Here is a 17,853-nt window from a genome sequence, read left to right on the forward strand (position 1 = left end):
ACCGGGAAATCTGTGCTTTGTATTAAGCGTGGCTACCAATTCAAGCAGATAGCCTGGCACGCGACATTCGAGACACGAATGTTTCGGTGGCTTAAACGTAGCGTAAGAAAACGGTGCTGTGTGAAAAGTTGAATCGAGCTGAACGGCTGAACTCCTTACGTTACGTTACGACGAACCTTGTGTCCTCGGTCGCCACGGCAACTTACCGTCCTAGCTCTTCGTCACCGAAACATTCGTGTCTCGAATGTCGCGTGCCAGGCTGTCTCCTTGAATTGGTAGCCGCGCTTAATACGAAGCACAGATTTCCCGATGACTTTTCATAACATAACGTAAGAAAACGGGTCTGTGTGAACGAGCCTTAAAAGTTCGAAGGTTGGTCGAACCGGTTCGACCCACTCGAACCGTGAAAGTTCGACCCAAAAATTCGGTTCGACACATGTTCGCGACATCCCTATTCTCAACGGCAAGTCTCACGGCTTACACAGGGTTTTAAAAAAACGTCTTCGGCGAATGACGACGAACGAGTAGAAAACGTCTCTTCACCACGCTGCCGCTGCCGTCAGCCTCTGCAACGCTAGCGAAAACGCGATTTCGCTCTATGAAAGATGGCCGTCCGGTGGCCGCCGTGGCCGTACTTTGGTTAAAGACGTAAAACTATAAGGTCACATGTACAGAGGTCAAAAATATGCAACATCGCGGCGGCCGGATGGGGGGTCACTTTCAGCTGCCAATGTATCGCTCTAAGCCCCTCACCTCGCTGGGTGTATCGTGCATATCCGTCCTAAACAACTTGTTGCTAGCGCCCCCAGCGTTCGTATTGTTTTAGCCTTATTAATTTTGAACGGCCCTCAGCGGCCGACAGATTCTGCGGTCCTCTGGAATTCGTAGTTTCGGCTGCGCGCATCTGCGGCCAATCTTTGGACATAAAAATGTTTTAAATTAGAACCGAATGAAACCTTACCGTGGAAACATTTTGAAGTCTTTTAAACCACCGTGCAGTCGCTCGAACTCTGCTCACAAGCGACCGTTATGTCTCCAGGAAGCTGACGTCGACGAAAGGTTGATGTTTTGGAGCGATTGCTGAAGCAGCGGTATGTGCCCTTCGGGCGTCGACTTTCGACAACATAACTTTGCGTTTTTACGCGCTCCCTCTCGATCTACCGTCATTTATTTATGGCTCAAATGCCCGTAGCGCTGTTGCCGTTATGCTAACCTGCCAAACTGCGCAATCCGCCGCGCGAACGAGCGTGTTTTCTTTTTTCTTTTAGCGTCATATTTTTTGCGACAACTGTCGCTGAATCTTGGCTTCTGTACACGTACCACGTTACAGGGGAGCTTGGTCTATCGCCTTGCCCTCATCATGAAGATCAACGACAAGAACCTAGTCACCTTCGCGCTGAGCAACACCCCCGTGGACCGAGAAGGCTGGCTCATGAAGCGGGGCGAAGTGAACCGGTCCTTCCAAAAGCGCTGGTTCCTGCTCAAGGGCAACCTGCTCTTCTACTTCGAGAAGAAGACGGACCGCGAACCCGTCGGCGTCGTCATCCTCGAAGGCTGCACCGTCGAATTGGCCGAAAACGAAGAGCTGTTCGCCTTCAAGGTGGGTTCAAGCGCCGCCCGCTCCGCGCGCCTCAGCAGTAGCTTCTGCCTGCGTTTGCCACTTCACTTCGATCAAATGCGGCGTAGTACAGCGGTTTTCGAACATGGGGAGCATATCCACTGTGTGGGAGGTTCTTGTAGTTGGGAGTGACCTCAAGTGACTCTATGCGAGCTACTCGTTCGGCCCTAATGAGATGTATCCTAGTCCACAGCAAGTCGCAAGGAATTCCTGCAAATCGCGTTGTTACTGCGTCATATCGGGCAGTACAGCATGTAAACGGGTACCGGACATTTCATCGAACGCAGTTTCATCGATTTTTCCTTTAGAGAATTTGGAAGTATTACAATACATGTTACATAATTTGATATCGCTTTTGAAATAGTTTTGACGCGGCTCTAAGTTCACCAGAAATCGAATTACTCCACCGGTAAATTTGTTTTCCACCTACACGTTGGTTACTGAATCAGAGAAGGTAACTATCATACCAGAACTTGAATGGATATGCGACTTATTATTTTCTGGCGAGGTAAGTGGCTGTTCTCGACCACACACTTTTTCCCACTTCATCCCTCCGTTCACGCGTGAAAGGCGCTCTCTGAAAAGGGAATCAGCTATTCTTCGCGGTACCTTTTTTATTTTGTATTTGACCTTTTTACCCGTGTTTTCATTCTATCCTAGGAGAATAGCTTCCTTTTTAAGAACATATCCTGTACGTAAAAAGTCCGGCAGGTCCACAGTTCAGTCGGTTACAATAAATTAACAAAGAGGGGAGACAGGTCTTTTTTTTTTTTCTATCGTGCGACATTGGGACAGACCATTGCTTCAAGAAAGCGTCTTCATCTTGAAGCAGAATATGCCTCTTCAGTGACGAAGATACGCCCTTGAATGGACGGAAGTTCATCACTGCACTTATTGTTCACAGGTGTAAAAAGTGTTTGTCAGTGTTCCCATTTTTCATTGGCTACATTAACAACAGAAGTCATCATTTACTAGAAAAAAAAAAAAGAATAGAATTAGAAGGAAAAAAGAAGAAAGTTTCTTCCTTTTAAAATTTATGAGTTAACAAATTTACTTTTTTCAGTGACCGCTGGGAGTATGCACCAACCCTGAGAGAGGGGAGTAAAGGGGAAGGCACCACTTTGGGGGGCACTGTCGTCCGATCAGTCACTCGGACAATGCTGGTTCGGTTTGACCCTCTCTGCTATTCTTGCGGTGTGGCTTCATAGTCGTCGTGCCTTACCGCTGCGCAGCTGTAGGTAGCACAAATAGCAGCAAAATTGGTTAAAATGCAAGGTTTTATAAAGTTCCAGCAGCCTTTTGCGGGTGGTGCACGAAAGCACCCGGTGTCGAACGGCCTTTTTGCTCCGCTTTTGAAAGCCCCGGTTTCAGAAGCCCATGACGCGAATCCCCGGTGTCAGCTGGCCGGGTCCTCAACGTGACAGTGGGACATCCTGCTTTTAACCAGGGACTCAAACCGAAAAATATAACGTTTCGGTTACGGTTACGGTTACCGCTTCCTGTTGATAACGGTTTCGTTTTGGTTTTTTACGGTTTTAATTTTTACGGTTTCGGTTACCGGTTACACGTTCATAAAAACCGGTTTATTTCGGTTTTTCCAATAATTTGTCTAATTGAAATGCTAGACAGCCATTTTAGAAAAAACTGTTTAAAGTAGTCTCAGATATCCAATAACGTGAAATACAAGGAACCTAGAAACGTCTTAATACTTCTAATTGGTCAGAAGTTGCACACGTTCCTAGCTCCAACTCTTGTTCACTACATCTACTTACATTATTTAGTTTGATGCCCGAGCATACATGTTACTTCTAGTACTCGGGGATCATCGCGTTCTATATAATAAAAATTAAAATAAACAGCGCTACTCTGTTGTTTGACACCATTTATAAACAATTACCATAAGAAAGTTCCCACTTTATGCTGGAAGAACCATTCGCACTTTCTCGTCGCTACAGTTGATTTCAACCTCATACATGCAGGCGAGTCTTCGCTTCACTGAAGGAAGGAACAGAACTACAGCCATCCACTAGTAAAATACTGCTAAGTGGAATGAAGTAATAAAATTGAGAGCTGGGCTGGGCGGGCCGTGAGGCAAGAAGCCTTCGTGCAGCGAATGGAAAGTCCGCCGTAGTCGGGCGGCCCGTGAAAACTACTTGCCTCACTAAACACTGCCCAGTCGACTTCAGGTGCCTGCTGGGTCGAGTGGACTGGCGGTGTAGGTCCCGTCGCTTTTGACTTGTAGGCAGTGCTACCCAGGTCCGACTGAGAGTCTTCGACGACGCTTTGTTTGTCTGTAGTGTGTTCCTTTGTGTTGGTGTGGTTTTCCTCCTTGCCATCGTACGTGTCGAAGGAGCCGTCATCGGCGTGGGGCTCAATGACTGTCGGTCCTGCTGAGCCACTCCAGGATTCGCTCGGTGGCGGTGGTTGTCGAGTCGGGATCCATTGGGTCGTTTTCTTCGATCCAAGATCAAGCTCGGGCACGGTCGGCCGAGACGCCAGCCTCGCAAAGAGCATGGGCGAGAATGTCCTCGACAGGAAAAACGCACAGGAGCGTCGAGGAGACGACTGTGCCGTCAATGACGGCACTGGTGGGTTTCGAAGACTCAGCGTAGCTGCCGGACTCACGATTAGGGGGCCTCTTCGACTTGGTGTCTGGGCGGTAGCTGGTGTGCGCGGGAGCACGAGGCGTGTGGCGTCCGCGTCGAGGCTGGTTGGGTAGCTGGTCGGGGAGCTCTCTGAAAACCTCAGACTCGAATCCTCGACGTCTGGGATAGGACTGCCGTCCTACAGTTCCCTCTCGCGACGACGTGGAAGAGTTCCAGTTTATCGAAAATGAGGTGCTGGTGTTCGGGGAGCATGTCATCCCAGTAGAACCGATGGCGGGGGAGATGCCTGATCTCATGGACATCTCTCGTGGAGAAACTTATGGTGTCCTGGGCGAGGTCGCTCAGAATGTCGTAGGCATGAATGGGATTCTCGCTCCGGCATGGGTGGTGGGGGCTCTATCAGAGGTAGTTGGATTGCGCTGGTGGCTCTGGTAGAAATGATTCTCGTAGAAGCCATACCTCCGGCGGTGGCAGGGGGAGGCCTCCGGCGATGCTGGAAGCGATCTCTCGGCGCGTCTGTGGATGTTCGAGCTTACCGTGCCGACGTTCGAATAGCTCGCGTTCACAGTTTTGCCAGAGAGACTGTTGAGACTGCTGGCCGTGTGGGGCGAGATTGGCCAGGCCATCGACGATTGGAAGCAGGGCAGCTCCCAAGGTTCAGGCGAAGGAGGCAGAAATTGCATCCCATGTCTGTTGGACGAGGGTGGCGCGTTGGCGCGTTTGACGAGGAGGCATCCTTCTCCCTGGCTTTTTCTTTTGTCATGTTGAGAAGCTGAGAGGCGTGGCAGTGCCGGCGACGGTAAAGCCCCTCTATCCTGGGAAAAGTGGCGCCGTTCATTGATGTTAAATGCTCGAGGCACGTGCGACGCGCTACTTCTGGGAAATTCATGCCGTCTGAAATAGCTAAGTGTTGCGCTGTGCCGCCATGATCTTCCCAAGGGCTGCACGTTGCACGTGCCTTGTGCATCGACGAACATTGCGCTACTTTTGAAACATGAAGGGGCTTTAGGCGGCGGGTGCCACTCGGTTTGAAGAAGGGTCACGGCGCGGGAAGGAAAAGAAAAAAACTCGGACACCCTTCTGACGTTTCCTCGATCCTTCCACCACTCTCAGCCCGAGCATATATATATATATATATATATATATATATATATATATATATATATATATATATATATATATATATATATATATTGTATATATAATACAAAACGCCAATGTCAAACCCCTGACTTTTTTTTTTCTTTCTGTGTTGTTTCAAAATCGTCACTCGCGACACGTTTCACACTAAATGAACAACATAAACATTATTAATGAACAGCAGGGCCCATTAAAGCCCCTTCATGTTTCAAAAGTAGCGCAAAGTGCGTCGATGCACGAGGCACGTGCAACGTGCATCCCTTGGGAAGGTCAAGGCGGCACAGCGCAGCACTGAGCTAGATTTCAGACGCCATGTTCTTTCCAGAAGTGGCGCGCTGAACTTGTCTCGCGCGTTTCCACAACAATGAAGGCGCCACTTTTCCCAGGATACAGGGGCTTTAGGGCCCGTTTGCTCGAAGCGCTAACCGCGGCTAAAGTTAGCCGCAGTACCTAGGAGAGGGATTCTGAGATCATGTGACAGGGATCGGTAGGGATGCGGGAAAACATGGCGGTGCCCCGCAAAGTGAGCGCCACTCGCTTCGGAACTGATATGTCGTTGTAGCTGCAATATCGCGCGCGGTAGTCAGTAGCTAATGGTGCAGGAGGCTTTCCCTTTGCCTTACCTCACTTAAATCGCAAAGCATGAGCAATGACCTCGCCGCATTTTTTAGATAGTATTTCGATTCTGGCCATTCTTAAGCCTTAATGAACACGATAATTGTCGGCATGCATGGAAACGTCTTTGGAAAGTGGATTGCCTTGACTCAATCGGCCTTGTATTGATAGCACACAAATTTCCCAAGTACCGAGGTGCATGCTACGAGTGTAGTTGCAGGCATTGCGCGTGCTGGCGTATGCAGTAGTCATATACCCGTTGCTCTGGGCAGGGGGCGCGAGCGCGTCCGGAAGACTTACGCAAGACGCGACCACGTTTTGCTGGCTGCATCATCCGTGTGGCGCTGTAACGTTCGATTTTGCACGTGCCACGTTCGAATACAAGCCGCTGTCAGCATCTGTAGATGTGCGGTAACAAAACGTCTAAAAAAAGTTAAAAAAAAAAGAACAGAATTATGCTGCTTGCGGCCGCAGCGTTCCATTAAACATTCCTTTCATATTTGCTTTCTTTCACAGCTTCCCCGAGCACGTATATTTCACTTTACTTGATAGTGAACCCGAAGCTACCCGGAAAAGCGCGTCATCCTGAACGATGCTCGCACTGCACGAGCGCGCGTGATTGGCAGGGACGAGGAAAGCTCGCAGCTCGCTCTTGTAGCCTCTGCTACGCTGGAACTTAGAATGGAACTGAGTAGAAAAAACTCTAGTGGAGAAGCGTATTGATGCATGTTCGAAACGCGAGCCAAATATTCTATTTTGCTCGCCTGCAGTGCTGCTCAAAACTTGTGAGCTAAGGGCCTATCGTTCTAAAGGAAAAAGTCTAAAACAAATTTTGCCTTGCACGCGCGTTCGTCCAAGTCTTGTAATGATTATTTACTTTGAATCTTTTATAAGAGGAAGGACAGCGAGCGCGGACCATAGAATTACACTTCCAGCGTTCTTCTCGATGCTTGGGTAATTTAGAAAAAGGTATGTTGGGGCGGGACGCTGGTCTTCTTTTGTGTACTATTAATATCCGGTCGATTGAGTCAAGGCAATCCGCTTTCCAAAGACGTTGCCATGCCGACAATTATCGCGTTCATTTAGGCTTAGAAAGGCCAGAATCGAAAGACTATGCAACAAATGCCGCGAAGTCATTGCTCGTGCTTTGCGATTTAAGCGAGGTAAGGCAAAGCGAAAGCCTCCTGAACCATTCGTTGCTGACTAACGCGCCCGATAGTGCAGCTACAACGACATATTAGTTACAAAGCGAGCGGCGCTCACGCACCGGGGCGCCGCCATGCTTCCCGGCATCCCAGCCCCCAGTCACGTGATTTCAAACTCCCTCTCCTAGGTACTGCTGCTAACTTTAGCCGCGGTTAGCGCTTCGAGCAAACGGGCCTAGGTTTTCTTTTCCGCCAGCTCTGCATGATGGCCAATTTACCTCGTTTCTTTATACTGGCTACTGCATGTCAGGAACATCGGTTTTTTTGATAGAACCGAGTTGGATGGACATCTGAGAATTCGAACTTAATAGTTAATACACTGAAAGCGACACGTACTGAATACATGTAGCGATGTAGGAGTGTGGCAGATTTAGAAATATAGAATTTTTTTAATTATAAGCTCGACCACTAATTCAATCTGACTATTCTTATTCCTAAAGTCAGATTGAATGGAAATATGTAACCAGATGCACCACTCGCTGACAGTAACTCTGTCAAATGGCCACAACAATTTAAGATCCCTCCTCCAGGTCATACTTCAGAAAAACTAATAGTTTATATTTCGGTTAATATTGGTTAAAACCGGTTACCGGTGAATAATTTACGGTTCCGGTTCCGGTTCCGGTTTTTATAAATATCAAATAGCGGTTTCGTTCCGGTTACGGTTACAGAAAAAATTTCGTTCCTAAACGGTTTTCGGTTTCGGTTACGGTTACGGTTTGAGTCCCTGCTTTTAACTAGAAGACAGTAAGGTACACGCGCGGTTGTGTAACTTAATCATGCCGTACTCAAGTAAAGAACAACTGGTTAAAGCTTTCCGTTCTTCAGGCGCACGCTATACACATTTACGTCTTGTCACGTTAAAGGTGAAAGAAAAAGAAAACAAGAAACATCAGTCACTGGCAAAACATTTGAGGCGTGCGAAATGGATTCAAGCCTTACGGTGAGAGAAGCCTGATGGAACACCTTGGCAACCAACCGTAAACTCCCCTGTTCGCCGGGTCCACTTCATCGGAGGTTCGTAGACGTGCTGAATTCAAAGAGAGGTTGTTTCTAACATACAGTTCCTTATTTTTTGACGACGCAGGCGAACCTTCTCGATATCAGGACTGTTCGGATTTTACCCCCTCCGAGTTTGTTTGCACGGCCCCGGGTATGGCGATGCCCCGTGCGCTCGCGCAATACAGAGGATGGCAAAGTGACGGAACACAATAAGCTTGAATAAATTAGGCGCTCAAGGAGAGCGTAGTTAGTTGTTTGTAGTGGCTTGGCCTCATAAATGGAGCTCACAAACTCCGCACAAGGTGGATAGTTGGGTCGGGATCAAAACTGGTCACCATTACTTACATAACACTGCCTTGAAAGCCGACCCCTTTTTTCAGTTACTTGCTCGACGCGACACCCAAGTGACGATTGAGTTTCAAGGTATAAAGACGAACGAGGTCATCTGTATCGTAGACAGTGGCTTTCATGAATCCTTCAGGGTCGTCCTCAGCCATTCAAAAAAAAAAAAAAAAAAAAAGATACACGCAAAGCGACAACAGAAAGACATGTTCATAATGGCGAAAGATGGAACGCCACCAGAGAACACACTTAAACACACGGATCGACAGACACGCCAGGTCTTGGTGTGGATGATGGAGCTCCCCAAGAAAAGTTTTGAGCGATTCCCACAAGGGTGAGCCACGATTGTGGCCAAACTCTGAGAAAGGCCCATTATATTGAATAACAGTGTTCTCCTTGTGGTGTTAAAAAAAAAAAACTATTTCCTAGGTGTAGAATTCCATCTGCTCAAGTAGGCGGTGTTCGATGAAACGGCTTTGATGAAATGGCATTCTATGAAACGGCTTCAATGAAACAGTGTGTGATGAAATGTCTAGACCCACATGTAAACTAATGCAAAAATCGGCTTCTCAACGTATTGCGCTACGATTTGCTACAAGGTACAAACAGGTGGTGTAAGTTTACAGTGAAAAAATGAAGGGATATGCTTGCACATATTTTAAAAAGCCATATTCGACAAACTTACCTCATTTAAAAGAAGAAGAAAACATCCTGTTCTGGGCAATCTATGCCGCCACTTAGCAGGCAATGCACGAGTAGTGAGCTGGCAGACGATCCCGTAAAAGAACCCAAATCGGCCAGCGCTCCCTCGACGCAGCGTACGCCGTCTGTCGGCAGCACTTCTCTCTAGGCGTGCATCGTCTGGGAAGAAGTTTATTTTCTGCTGTTTTCACCGTAAACTTACACCACCTGCTTGCACCTCTGTAGCAAATTGCAGCGCGATACGTTGAAAAACCGATTTTTGCGGGCCGTCTAAAGTGCCCTAAAAGCGTTAGTTTTCATGCTGTAGTTGCCATCCTGGAAAATATTGAAGTCGCTGCTCATTAGGCAGTGCAATGTTAGTTAGCCACAATGGGTGTCTGGCATCTCCATTACAGATGAGAGATCTTGCCACTACCACTGCCATTGCGGGGTCTGAACATGCATCACGCTGTAGTGATACACGACCTCACGCCGGTGCGATGCTCGTCCAGATTGAAATCGGCAGGAGTGGGGAGAATAGAGCCCAGGATCCCTGGGCTCTGGAGCACGAGCTTTCTCTCCACATGCTCCAATCTGCTGCGTGCCAACACACTTGGCCGTCAATCCCCCTCGTTGGATGCTCAAAGTGCAGCATTGCATCATCTTGGGGAATGTCTTTTGCATAAATGCTCAGATAACTGGAGTATGTCGTGCCTGTACTCGCCCAGAGTATTCCGGTTGTATCTTTAATAAGAAGGCTCCGCAGGTATCGAAGGTTGGTTTATCATGCTGGCAATGCGGCGATTATTGTTTTTCCACTACTTTCGTTGTTTCACTTTTAGCAACTTTTTTCACATTCTGGAAGATATGGCAAGGGCTCTCCTGACTCGATTTCTGTTGAGGCTAGGTTTGATTTCCTTTAGTGAGTGATGCGGAAGCTTCCGGCGGACACCTAGTGTCAAGCTGTTGTGGGAAAATTCTAGAAATTATATTGTGCAGCGTTTTTCACGCAATAGTGCACAGTGTTATTTCTATGACTTTGCCCCAGAAATTACTTATTAAATACTATCCATTGCCTATATCTGTACAGCAGTGCTTGCAATTGGGCTGGTAATCATTCTCCGATCAGACTGCGCTGCTAGGGTTGTAACCTGAAACGACGCCGAGACTAGGTTGAAAGCGTGACATACGCGAGTAAGCACTACATTCATACTTCACGCCATCTTTGGGCACAAGATACAAGTAGATTTTAATTGCTTAGTTCTCCATCTTGCAGCAGGTCGAGACTCGTCGCCGTGGACTGTCAGGAATGCGGTCATTTAACCCCTTGCCTACTCATGTTTTTTTCTTTAAAGATCGTACAGAAAGCTTTATTTAAATCAAGCAATTTGAGTCAAAATAAAGAAAAACGTTTCCTTGGCTTTCAGGCGTAGTCTCGTGCTCTATACCAGGACCTCTGGTCGTCTCCTCTTCTTCAGTAGTTCTTTACAGTATGATAGAAATCGAGAGATTAGCAGAAACCTCACATAGGACATTGTTTTGCCGAAAATTGGGGTCTCCACTATGGACCTCTTGGACCAGTTCCTTTTGACTGTGTGTTTTTTCACTTGCGTCATAATGATGCACAAGGCAAAGTATGCCTTTATCTCATCCGGAATGGTGTCAAACCATTGCTCCTCATAGCATTTCTTGGGACGATCCTCATCGCCCATCTCTTGTTCGGCGTAGCGATTTGTCTCAGCAGAGGCAGACGCCCAAAAATCATGACTTGCAAGCACGGAAAAGGTCGACAAGGCGCTTGTCTTCTCACCAAGACTGCGTTGAACCCTTGCTGACACACCTGGGGTTTCTACAAAGGTGAACTGAGCAGGCTGGTTGTCCCTCTTCTCCCAGTTCCACTGACGTGCAGACGCGGAAGTCGATGAAATGCTTCCAGGATTCGCATCGTTTTCAACACTTTTCTCACAGTCCGTTGAACTCTCATCGGATTCCGAGTAATCGGAAAGGCAGCAGGATTCGTCGTCAGAAATAGTGGCGCATTCATCACTTTCAAAAAGAAGTCTTTGTATATCTTCGTCCGCCAAAGCAGACCTCCGCGCCGAAGACATGTTTTTGGCGCGCTTGCTTACAATAGTGCGCTTATTTTTTGTCAATGGAGCGCCCTCTCTCTGTCAAAAGGCAAAGCAAACAAGAAAAGAACCCAAGGTAAACAGGAGCAACAGGGGTAGTGCTGCCATCTGCCGCAGAGCTCACAAAACAAGCTCTGAAACCGAAACACGAGTCACACTCGTGGTCGGGTTTTATGGTCCGTAAATGGCGGCACGAGTGACACTCGTTATTAGGGGTTAACACTTAAAAAGTGGCACAAAAACAATAAAGAAAAAAGGTCAAATCAGTGTTCTTGTTTGCCAATGCAGCGATATCTCGTCCATATGGACACCTCTGTTCTCCGGACAAATAATCCATAATGCGAACCGTCCGTGACAGCGAGACAGAGACGCACCTAATTGCCCAGTTCGTCCCCGAAAAGCTTGCCCACACAGCAAGGTATCCATGTTATTGAGCCGATATTAATGAGACCCGACCGTTGCTCCCCAGGTGGTGTTCCACGGCTCGGGCCACCGGATGTACATGCTTTCGGCTGAGTCGCAGGAGTGCATGGAGGGCTGGATGAAGGCCCTGGCCTGCGCCTCGTACGACTACATGAAGCTCATGGTGGCCGAGCTGCAGCGCCAGCTCAGCGAGGTGGCCGAGGCCGAGCGGCTTGCCAAGTGCGGCAACACCACGCCGCTGCTCGTCGGGGGCCAGCTGCCGGCCAACCGGTCGGACAGCTGCCTGTGCGTGCGCGACACCTCGGGCCGCACCGCCCGCTTCAACCCCTTCGATCGCTGGAAGGAGGACTTTGCCGCCGGCAGCGAGGGGGCGGCGCCGCCGGTCGCGTCGGCATCACCACGTGCCGTGGCGTCGGCCAAGTACACATTTGCCGAGCTGCACCGGCAGTACGGGACGAGGGTGAGAAAGCTCATCGAGGAGAGGAGGCGGAGGGAAGAGAAGGAGCGGGGACTCGAACTGCTCATCGACCTCTGAAGAAGGGAGCAGAGCTCATCGATGCGGCGCCGTGTGGATTCCGTTTCTTCGACGTGGGCCGCGACACCGGAGGTGTTGCGCTGTGCGGGTAATCTCGTGCATTTCCGGAGCGTTTAGGAACAGTGCGTAGCATGCGATGGCCGGAACGAGACTGGACGTGTTGTACTGACCTGAAAACTAATGTGTGCTGCTCAACGTTGCTGGTCGGCCCATTAGTCTGCCTTGCATCGCTTGTTTAGGGAGTTGTTACAACTCGGACTGAGGATTTGTGGCAATGCCATCCAGACACGAGACAAGTTCAGGTAGTTTCCTTTGCAGGTCTCGCGTGCCATTAACGGAGCATAGTGGTGCCCCCTTCATCTTGTGGCCCGAGTACCAGTTGACCCGCAATTATGACGCATTTCTAAAACTGTTTTTCTACCAGTGCAGAATTACGGGGAAAAAAATGTTTTATCTTCATCTGCTGCACTCAGCTTAGGATTGTCACTCTGTTGTAGCACAGCAGCATCACACCGTGCCATATATTCCTGTATGGTGCAGTGTGGGCGGAAAGTTTGAGGGTGCTAATGGTATGCAAGTGCTTGTGCAAATGAAGTGCTTTTGACGGGTACACAAACCCAGCCATATTCCCTGCTGTAAATATTAGTACTGCGAGATCGTCCAGACAGAAAAGGCTAGTCTTGCCATAGGTTGCGTTCCATCACGTTTTTACCCCCGGTGATCTTGAACCGATATCAATAAATGTACAAATTTCCCGTGTTGAAAGTATGATCCCGCGAAATCCATCTTCGGTCTAAGTCAAATTCGTAAGTCCCAGCGTGTCAGCTTTACTATTCGTTCTTTCTCGCGAGGGTCGAAACGTGGTGCCATTGTGCAAATAGGCACCAACCCCTTCCGGTTCTGAACTTGACGGGAGGTTTCCCAGTATTTGCATAATCAAATATTCACGCTATCTTCAGGAAATGGCCACTCGTAGCTCTATCAGACTTGATTTACTCTTACGATAAAAGGATGACGAGTAAAACAAATTGGGAAACATGTGAACCGGAAGTGTGCCGGGGCTAACCAAGTTTGTTGCCAAACAAAAAAGGGTGAGTAGACCTCCACAGGCACGCTTTCTCGATGCCCCTGCCTTGTTCCGCTTCATTTGCACCAAGCTAGGGAGCGCAGCTACATCTGCGACCGTGAGCCCCCTTGCTGCGAAGTGTGCCTCTGGTTTGTAGACATCCATGCAGCGAGGGCAATCTTGCAAAGCCAAAAGTCTGGTCTCGAGTCCCAACCCGTGTGCAGTGCATAGGGCAGCGTGTGGTGGATAGCGCTACTTCTACTGTTGTGTGTTGTGCATGGTCTTGTGGAAGTACAGAGAGAGTTCGAAATATGGGAGCACTGTTACTGGGCACCCTCTAATGCTCAAGGTGAAGCTAGTGCCTGGGAAGTATGTTTGAGCAGATTGAAAACGAGAGACAGGAGAATTGTCACAGTTGCACATTTTTACACGGCAAGGAACGTCTACAAATGTTTTAATATATGAACAATGGTGTAAAAAACATACATTGTTGGCGAGGAATGATGGGGTGAAACTGCCGATGGCAGCAGATTCCCGAGGTACAACTGTTTTGCACATCTGCAAATGCACCTGCCAAATGTTGATGGAAATAAAAAAAAACCAAAAAACCTTCACTTTTTTTCCCAACCAAGCCGCAGAAGCACTTTAAAATAAAAAAAACCGGGACTCCAATTTTACGACGGTGTGCCCAACATCCACACGGGATATGAATATGGAGGTTGGTAATCAAGGTGTTTAGTATACATCTAAACCACCAAGCAGCACAGTCTAGAAACACGTGCAGCACATCCAAAGAGACCAAGTCCCCCGTCGGTACATGTTCAAACTACAATTCGCTACGGATATGTGTAAAACAGAAAAACAAGATGGCCTGTCACAATGTCAAAATCTATCCAATTCATACTCTCAAGTCCACCTTAAAGGTGTGTGGAATAAACCACAAAACGCTGCTGTGGAGTAAACACATCATGTACCATGACAATCGACGAAATGCTTTGCATTCAGAAAAAGTTGCTCGACCACAAATAACTTTCCGAAAAAAACTTCTAAAATCCAAGAACAAACCCAGCCAGCCATATTTTGAGTACACTAGCAATATGAAGAGGAAATGAACAAAATTCTGACATCACTGAACAAAAAGCCTTGCAATAGACCTTTTGTTGAGTGTGCACAACAAAATTGTGACATCACTTCAAAGAAAATGTAGCAAACATGTCGGTGAGTCGTACAGTCGGCGTGATGTTGGACACCCGGCTCCACTGCTGCAGCAGGACCCTTGTGCCGTGCACATTCACATACATCTTGTAAGGATCACAGCCACCAAAAACCACGGTGGGCCTTCTACGAGCAGACTTCGGTCCCCAGCACCGTCTGGGGTCGAGGCCCGAGGAAGGGACCTCGATAGTCAAGAAAGCGGGACCTGTTGTCACCTCTCGTTCACGGAGGCCGAGGCAGACGGTCTCCCTCAGCAGACGGTCCGACGAGACAAACTGTTCCGCTCTCCAGGAGGGAGAATCACGCAGAGTCCACAGGTCTTGATTTTGTAGACTACCCGAGATGCATCTGGGGTGTGGAGAACTGGACGGGGACTCTTTAGGATGCACTTGCTGAAGAGGATCAGTTTCCAATGTAGCCTGCTTTTCCTGCACTACATCTGCATGCTCCATAGGCTGTTCATCAGGCTCGGTTGGAAGCCCTTTGAGTTGTCCAGGTTTCTTCGAAGCTCTTACACTTTTTGCTGCCTTTTGTTGCATTTTGGCTAGAGAAGGCTCTTGGTTCTCATTAGACAGAGTCCCCAAAGCAGATGCTGCTGGAAGTTCCAGGTCCTTATCAGCTGCTGTTCTCTGCTTCTTGCCTCTTGTTTTCACTTCTAGTTCTTTTCTAGGTGGAGATGACACTTCAAGGCCTGCGTCGACGTTGCTCCGACGCTTTCTTGGCACCGCTCGACCGGATGTGACCTGTGGTTGTTCTTCAAGTGTTAACTGTTTTTTTGCTCTGACTGCCTGCTTCTTAGGTGAAGCCTTTGTTTTGCGTTTATTAAGTGGTTCCTCATCATCAGAGAGAAAGTCTGGCTGGACGGTGCTGTTTGCAACAGCGGGCACATCTGAAGCTGACCTGGATGCATGTTCTGTTGATGTGCCCCGTTTTAGCAAACCAGATGGTAGTTTCTCTAATGCAAGCTGTTTCTGCACTTTCGTCAGCATGTTACTTGCAGAAGATTGCTTCTTTCTACGTTTTGCTAAGGGAGCATCCTCATCCGAAAAGACTTCTGCCTGGGCATCAGTTCCAGCAATTTCAGGAAGCAAGGCTTCTTCCGTGGTTACACGTTTTCCTGATGTACCCTTTTTGGAAGAAATAGGTAATTGCTTGGCCTTGGGTGGTTGCTTGGCTCTGGGCAGTGGCTTGGTTTTGTGTATGACCAGAGGAACATCACTTCCTGAAAGAATGCCTGGTTCATTACCATTGGTGGGGGCCTTGGCTGTCATTTGTTCCACAGCTGGTGTAGCAACTCGTTTTCTCGGAGTACCCTTTTTGGGCGATGCAGATGTTTGATCTTCAAGTGCACCTTGGCTCTGCACTTTGGTCAATCGCTTACCCCTGGGTGATGCCTTTGTTTTGCATTCAATCAGAGGATTGTCACCATCCGAAAAGATTTCTGGTTTCACAATGACAGATGCTTCAGGGGGAACAGCAGCTTCCTCCACGATTAATTTACTTGCACGCTTTCTCGGGGTCACTTGCTTTGGCAATGCAGGCACTTCATCGTCAACCATGAGCTTTCTTTGTGCTTTGGTCAAATGCTGTTTCCCGGGAGATACCTTGTACGTCTGCCCAGCTAGATTGCCGTTGCCGTTCGGTACAGCTTCTGCATGATGGTTCTGGTCAACTGTTAAAAGTTCTGCCGCGGCGGCTTCTGCAGCCGGTTTTTGGGGTCCGGTCTGCTTACGTTCAGGGGAACGTTTCTCGGTGCCGTCCGCCAACCTCTGCGGAGCATTTCTCTGACGGCCGGTCCTACGTGGCGTTCCGGGCACTTCAGATACTGGACCGCTCGACATTTTGGATTCCTTCACCTCACCCGATTCCTGACTCCCGACCATGGACTTGACTGGACTATCAAGCTGCGTCACTTTCACGGTCTCGGCTACGACTGTACCACCGGCTTTTTCGGAAGAGGTGGCGGCGGCTTCCGAGCATTCGTTTTTCTCTTCACCGTTGTTGTCGTTACCAGATGGTGGAAGCGGCACGCGATCTTCATTTTCGTCTTTTGTGGCACAGTCATCTTGAGTGGTACCCTCGTCAGCGCTAGCCTCATCGGCGACGATGTAGTCGTCGTAGTCTATCTCCGAAGACCGTGGCTCGGGATCGACGCCGGGGTTGCGCAAATCGTCCTCTTCTAAAGCGTGCGCACCACAACCCGACGATGCGATCGATTCCGTTTTCTTGTCGCACGTTGAATCTCTGTCAGACTCTTCAACGGGGGCTTGCGGCGTTTCCACGGGCGCAGGAACAGCGCTCCGACTCGTCGCGTTGAGTTCCAACAAGATGTCCTCAATCGTCTCGCCGCGGTCATACGGCCGCGCTGAGCGATCAGCGATCACATCGGCAGTCGAGCTCGCCTCGTCGGCATGTCGACCCGCCACACAGCCATTACCGGCACCGGCGATCGGAGAGTTTTCGGTGACGTTCGCTGAACCACCGACTGTGTCGCGCTTTTCCATCTTTAGAAGCAAGGTTGCGTCGAAGCAAGCGAGGAGCGTAGGTTTTTGCCGTAGTCGACTTACTTTTTAGTGCGAAGTTTGAAGGTACAGCTAACCATCGCTGCTTCCGAGATGCTAGCGCTACAAATCGGGATGGGAGTAGCGATCAACACGACGAAGTGTTTCCTGCGAGCAGCAGAGCCGCAGAACTTGATCCAAAGGCGCTCCGCAGTGCGAGACGCAAAAGCTACGGGTGGTAAAAGTTCATACGCAGCAATCATTCAACGAGACAAAGCACGAAGCAATGACCACTAGGCCTGCGCTCTTGAAAGTGTTTTCCCCTTTTTTTATCTTTTCCTGAAGCCGGCTTTTGTGGCCGGCTTCTGCATATTTCACCTCAAGGTGGCGCGCGCGTCAATATAGGTGTGTGTGACGTCATCACTTTGTTTTGCCGGGAGATATGAACTCTCATTCCACTTAAACTCTGATCTAATTTATATATTAAAAAAAAACAAAAAAAAACATTGCCGGATTGCCAGGAATGTTTGCTCTAACCAAGAACTATTTTCATTGAAACCTTCCCACCTGGCACATTCGTCGGGCATGTAATCTTACCAAAAGTAAAGCCACCTGCCAGTCCTGAATCCACCTTTTTCAATGGACCTCTTGGCGAATATGTGCTGCCACCTAGACACGCGACTGGGGTCGAGGCTAAGTGGCGAAAAAACAACGCGCGCGCGAGGCCTCTCCCACCCGTTGCACACCCAAAACGTCAGCGACATCCTGTTCACCC

General features: G+C 48.8%; 2 protein-coding genes across 2 annotated transcripts; one reads left to right on the top strand and one right to left on the bottom strand.

Annotated features, from left to right (window-relative positions):
- The first annotated feature begins 773 nt into the window (after positions 1-773).
- LOC120839731 (sesquipedalian-1-like) lies at positions 774-13,051 on the top strand. The gene is made up of 3 exons (XM_040210093.2): positions 774-1,091; positions 1,331-1,600; positions 11,808-13,051. The coding sequence occupies exons 2-3, from the start codon at positions 1,361-1,363 to the stop codon at positions 12,294-12,296; spliced, it is 729 nt and encodes a 242-aa protein (XP_040066027.1). The 5' UTR covers positions 774-1,091; positions 1,331-1,360; the 3' UTR covers positions 12,297-13,051.
- Positions 13,052-13,800: 749 nt separating this feature from the next.
- LOC8038353 (nucleolar protein dao-5) lies at positions 13,801-17,424 on the bottom strand. Its single transcript, XM_029978108.4, has one exon. It carries the CDS (start codon positions 17,079-17,081, stop codon positions 14,550-14,552), a length of 2,532 nt encoding a protein of 843 aa, XP_029833968.2. The 5' UTR covers positions 17,082-17,424; the 3' UTR covers positions 13,801-14,549.
- Positions 17,425-17,853: the final 429 nt, after the last annotated feature.

Source organism: Ixodes scapularis, unplaced genomic scaffold, assembly GCF_016920785.2.
Source record: "Ixodes scapularis isolate PalLabHiFi unplaced genomic scaffold, ASM1692078v2 PGA_scaffold1__304_contigs__length_218370807, whole genome shotgun sequence".
Taxonomy (NCBI): Eukaryota; Metazoa; Arthropoda; class Arachnida; order Ixodida; family Ixodidae; genus Ixodes; species Ixodes scapularis.

Bases quoted from the DNA above. Each gene is read 5' to 3' on its own strand.
- LOC120839731 (XM_040210093.2), top strand. From the start codon at position 1,361: ATGAAGATCAACGACAAGAACCTAGTCACCTTCGCGCTGAGCAACACC. The intron at 1,601-11,807 runs GTGGGTTCAAGC...GTTGCTCCCCAG, and splicing joins AAGAGCTGTTCGCCTTCAAG to GTGGTGTTCCACGGCTCGGG.
- LOC8038353 (XM_029978108.4), bottom strand. From the start codon at position 17,081: ATGGAAAAGCGCGACACAGTCGGTGGTTCAGCGAACGTCACCGAAAAC.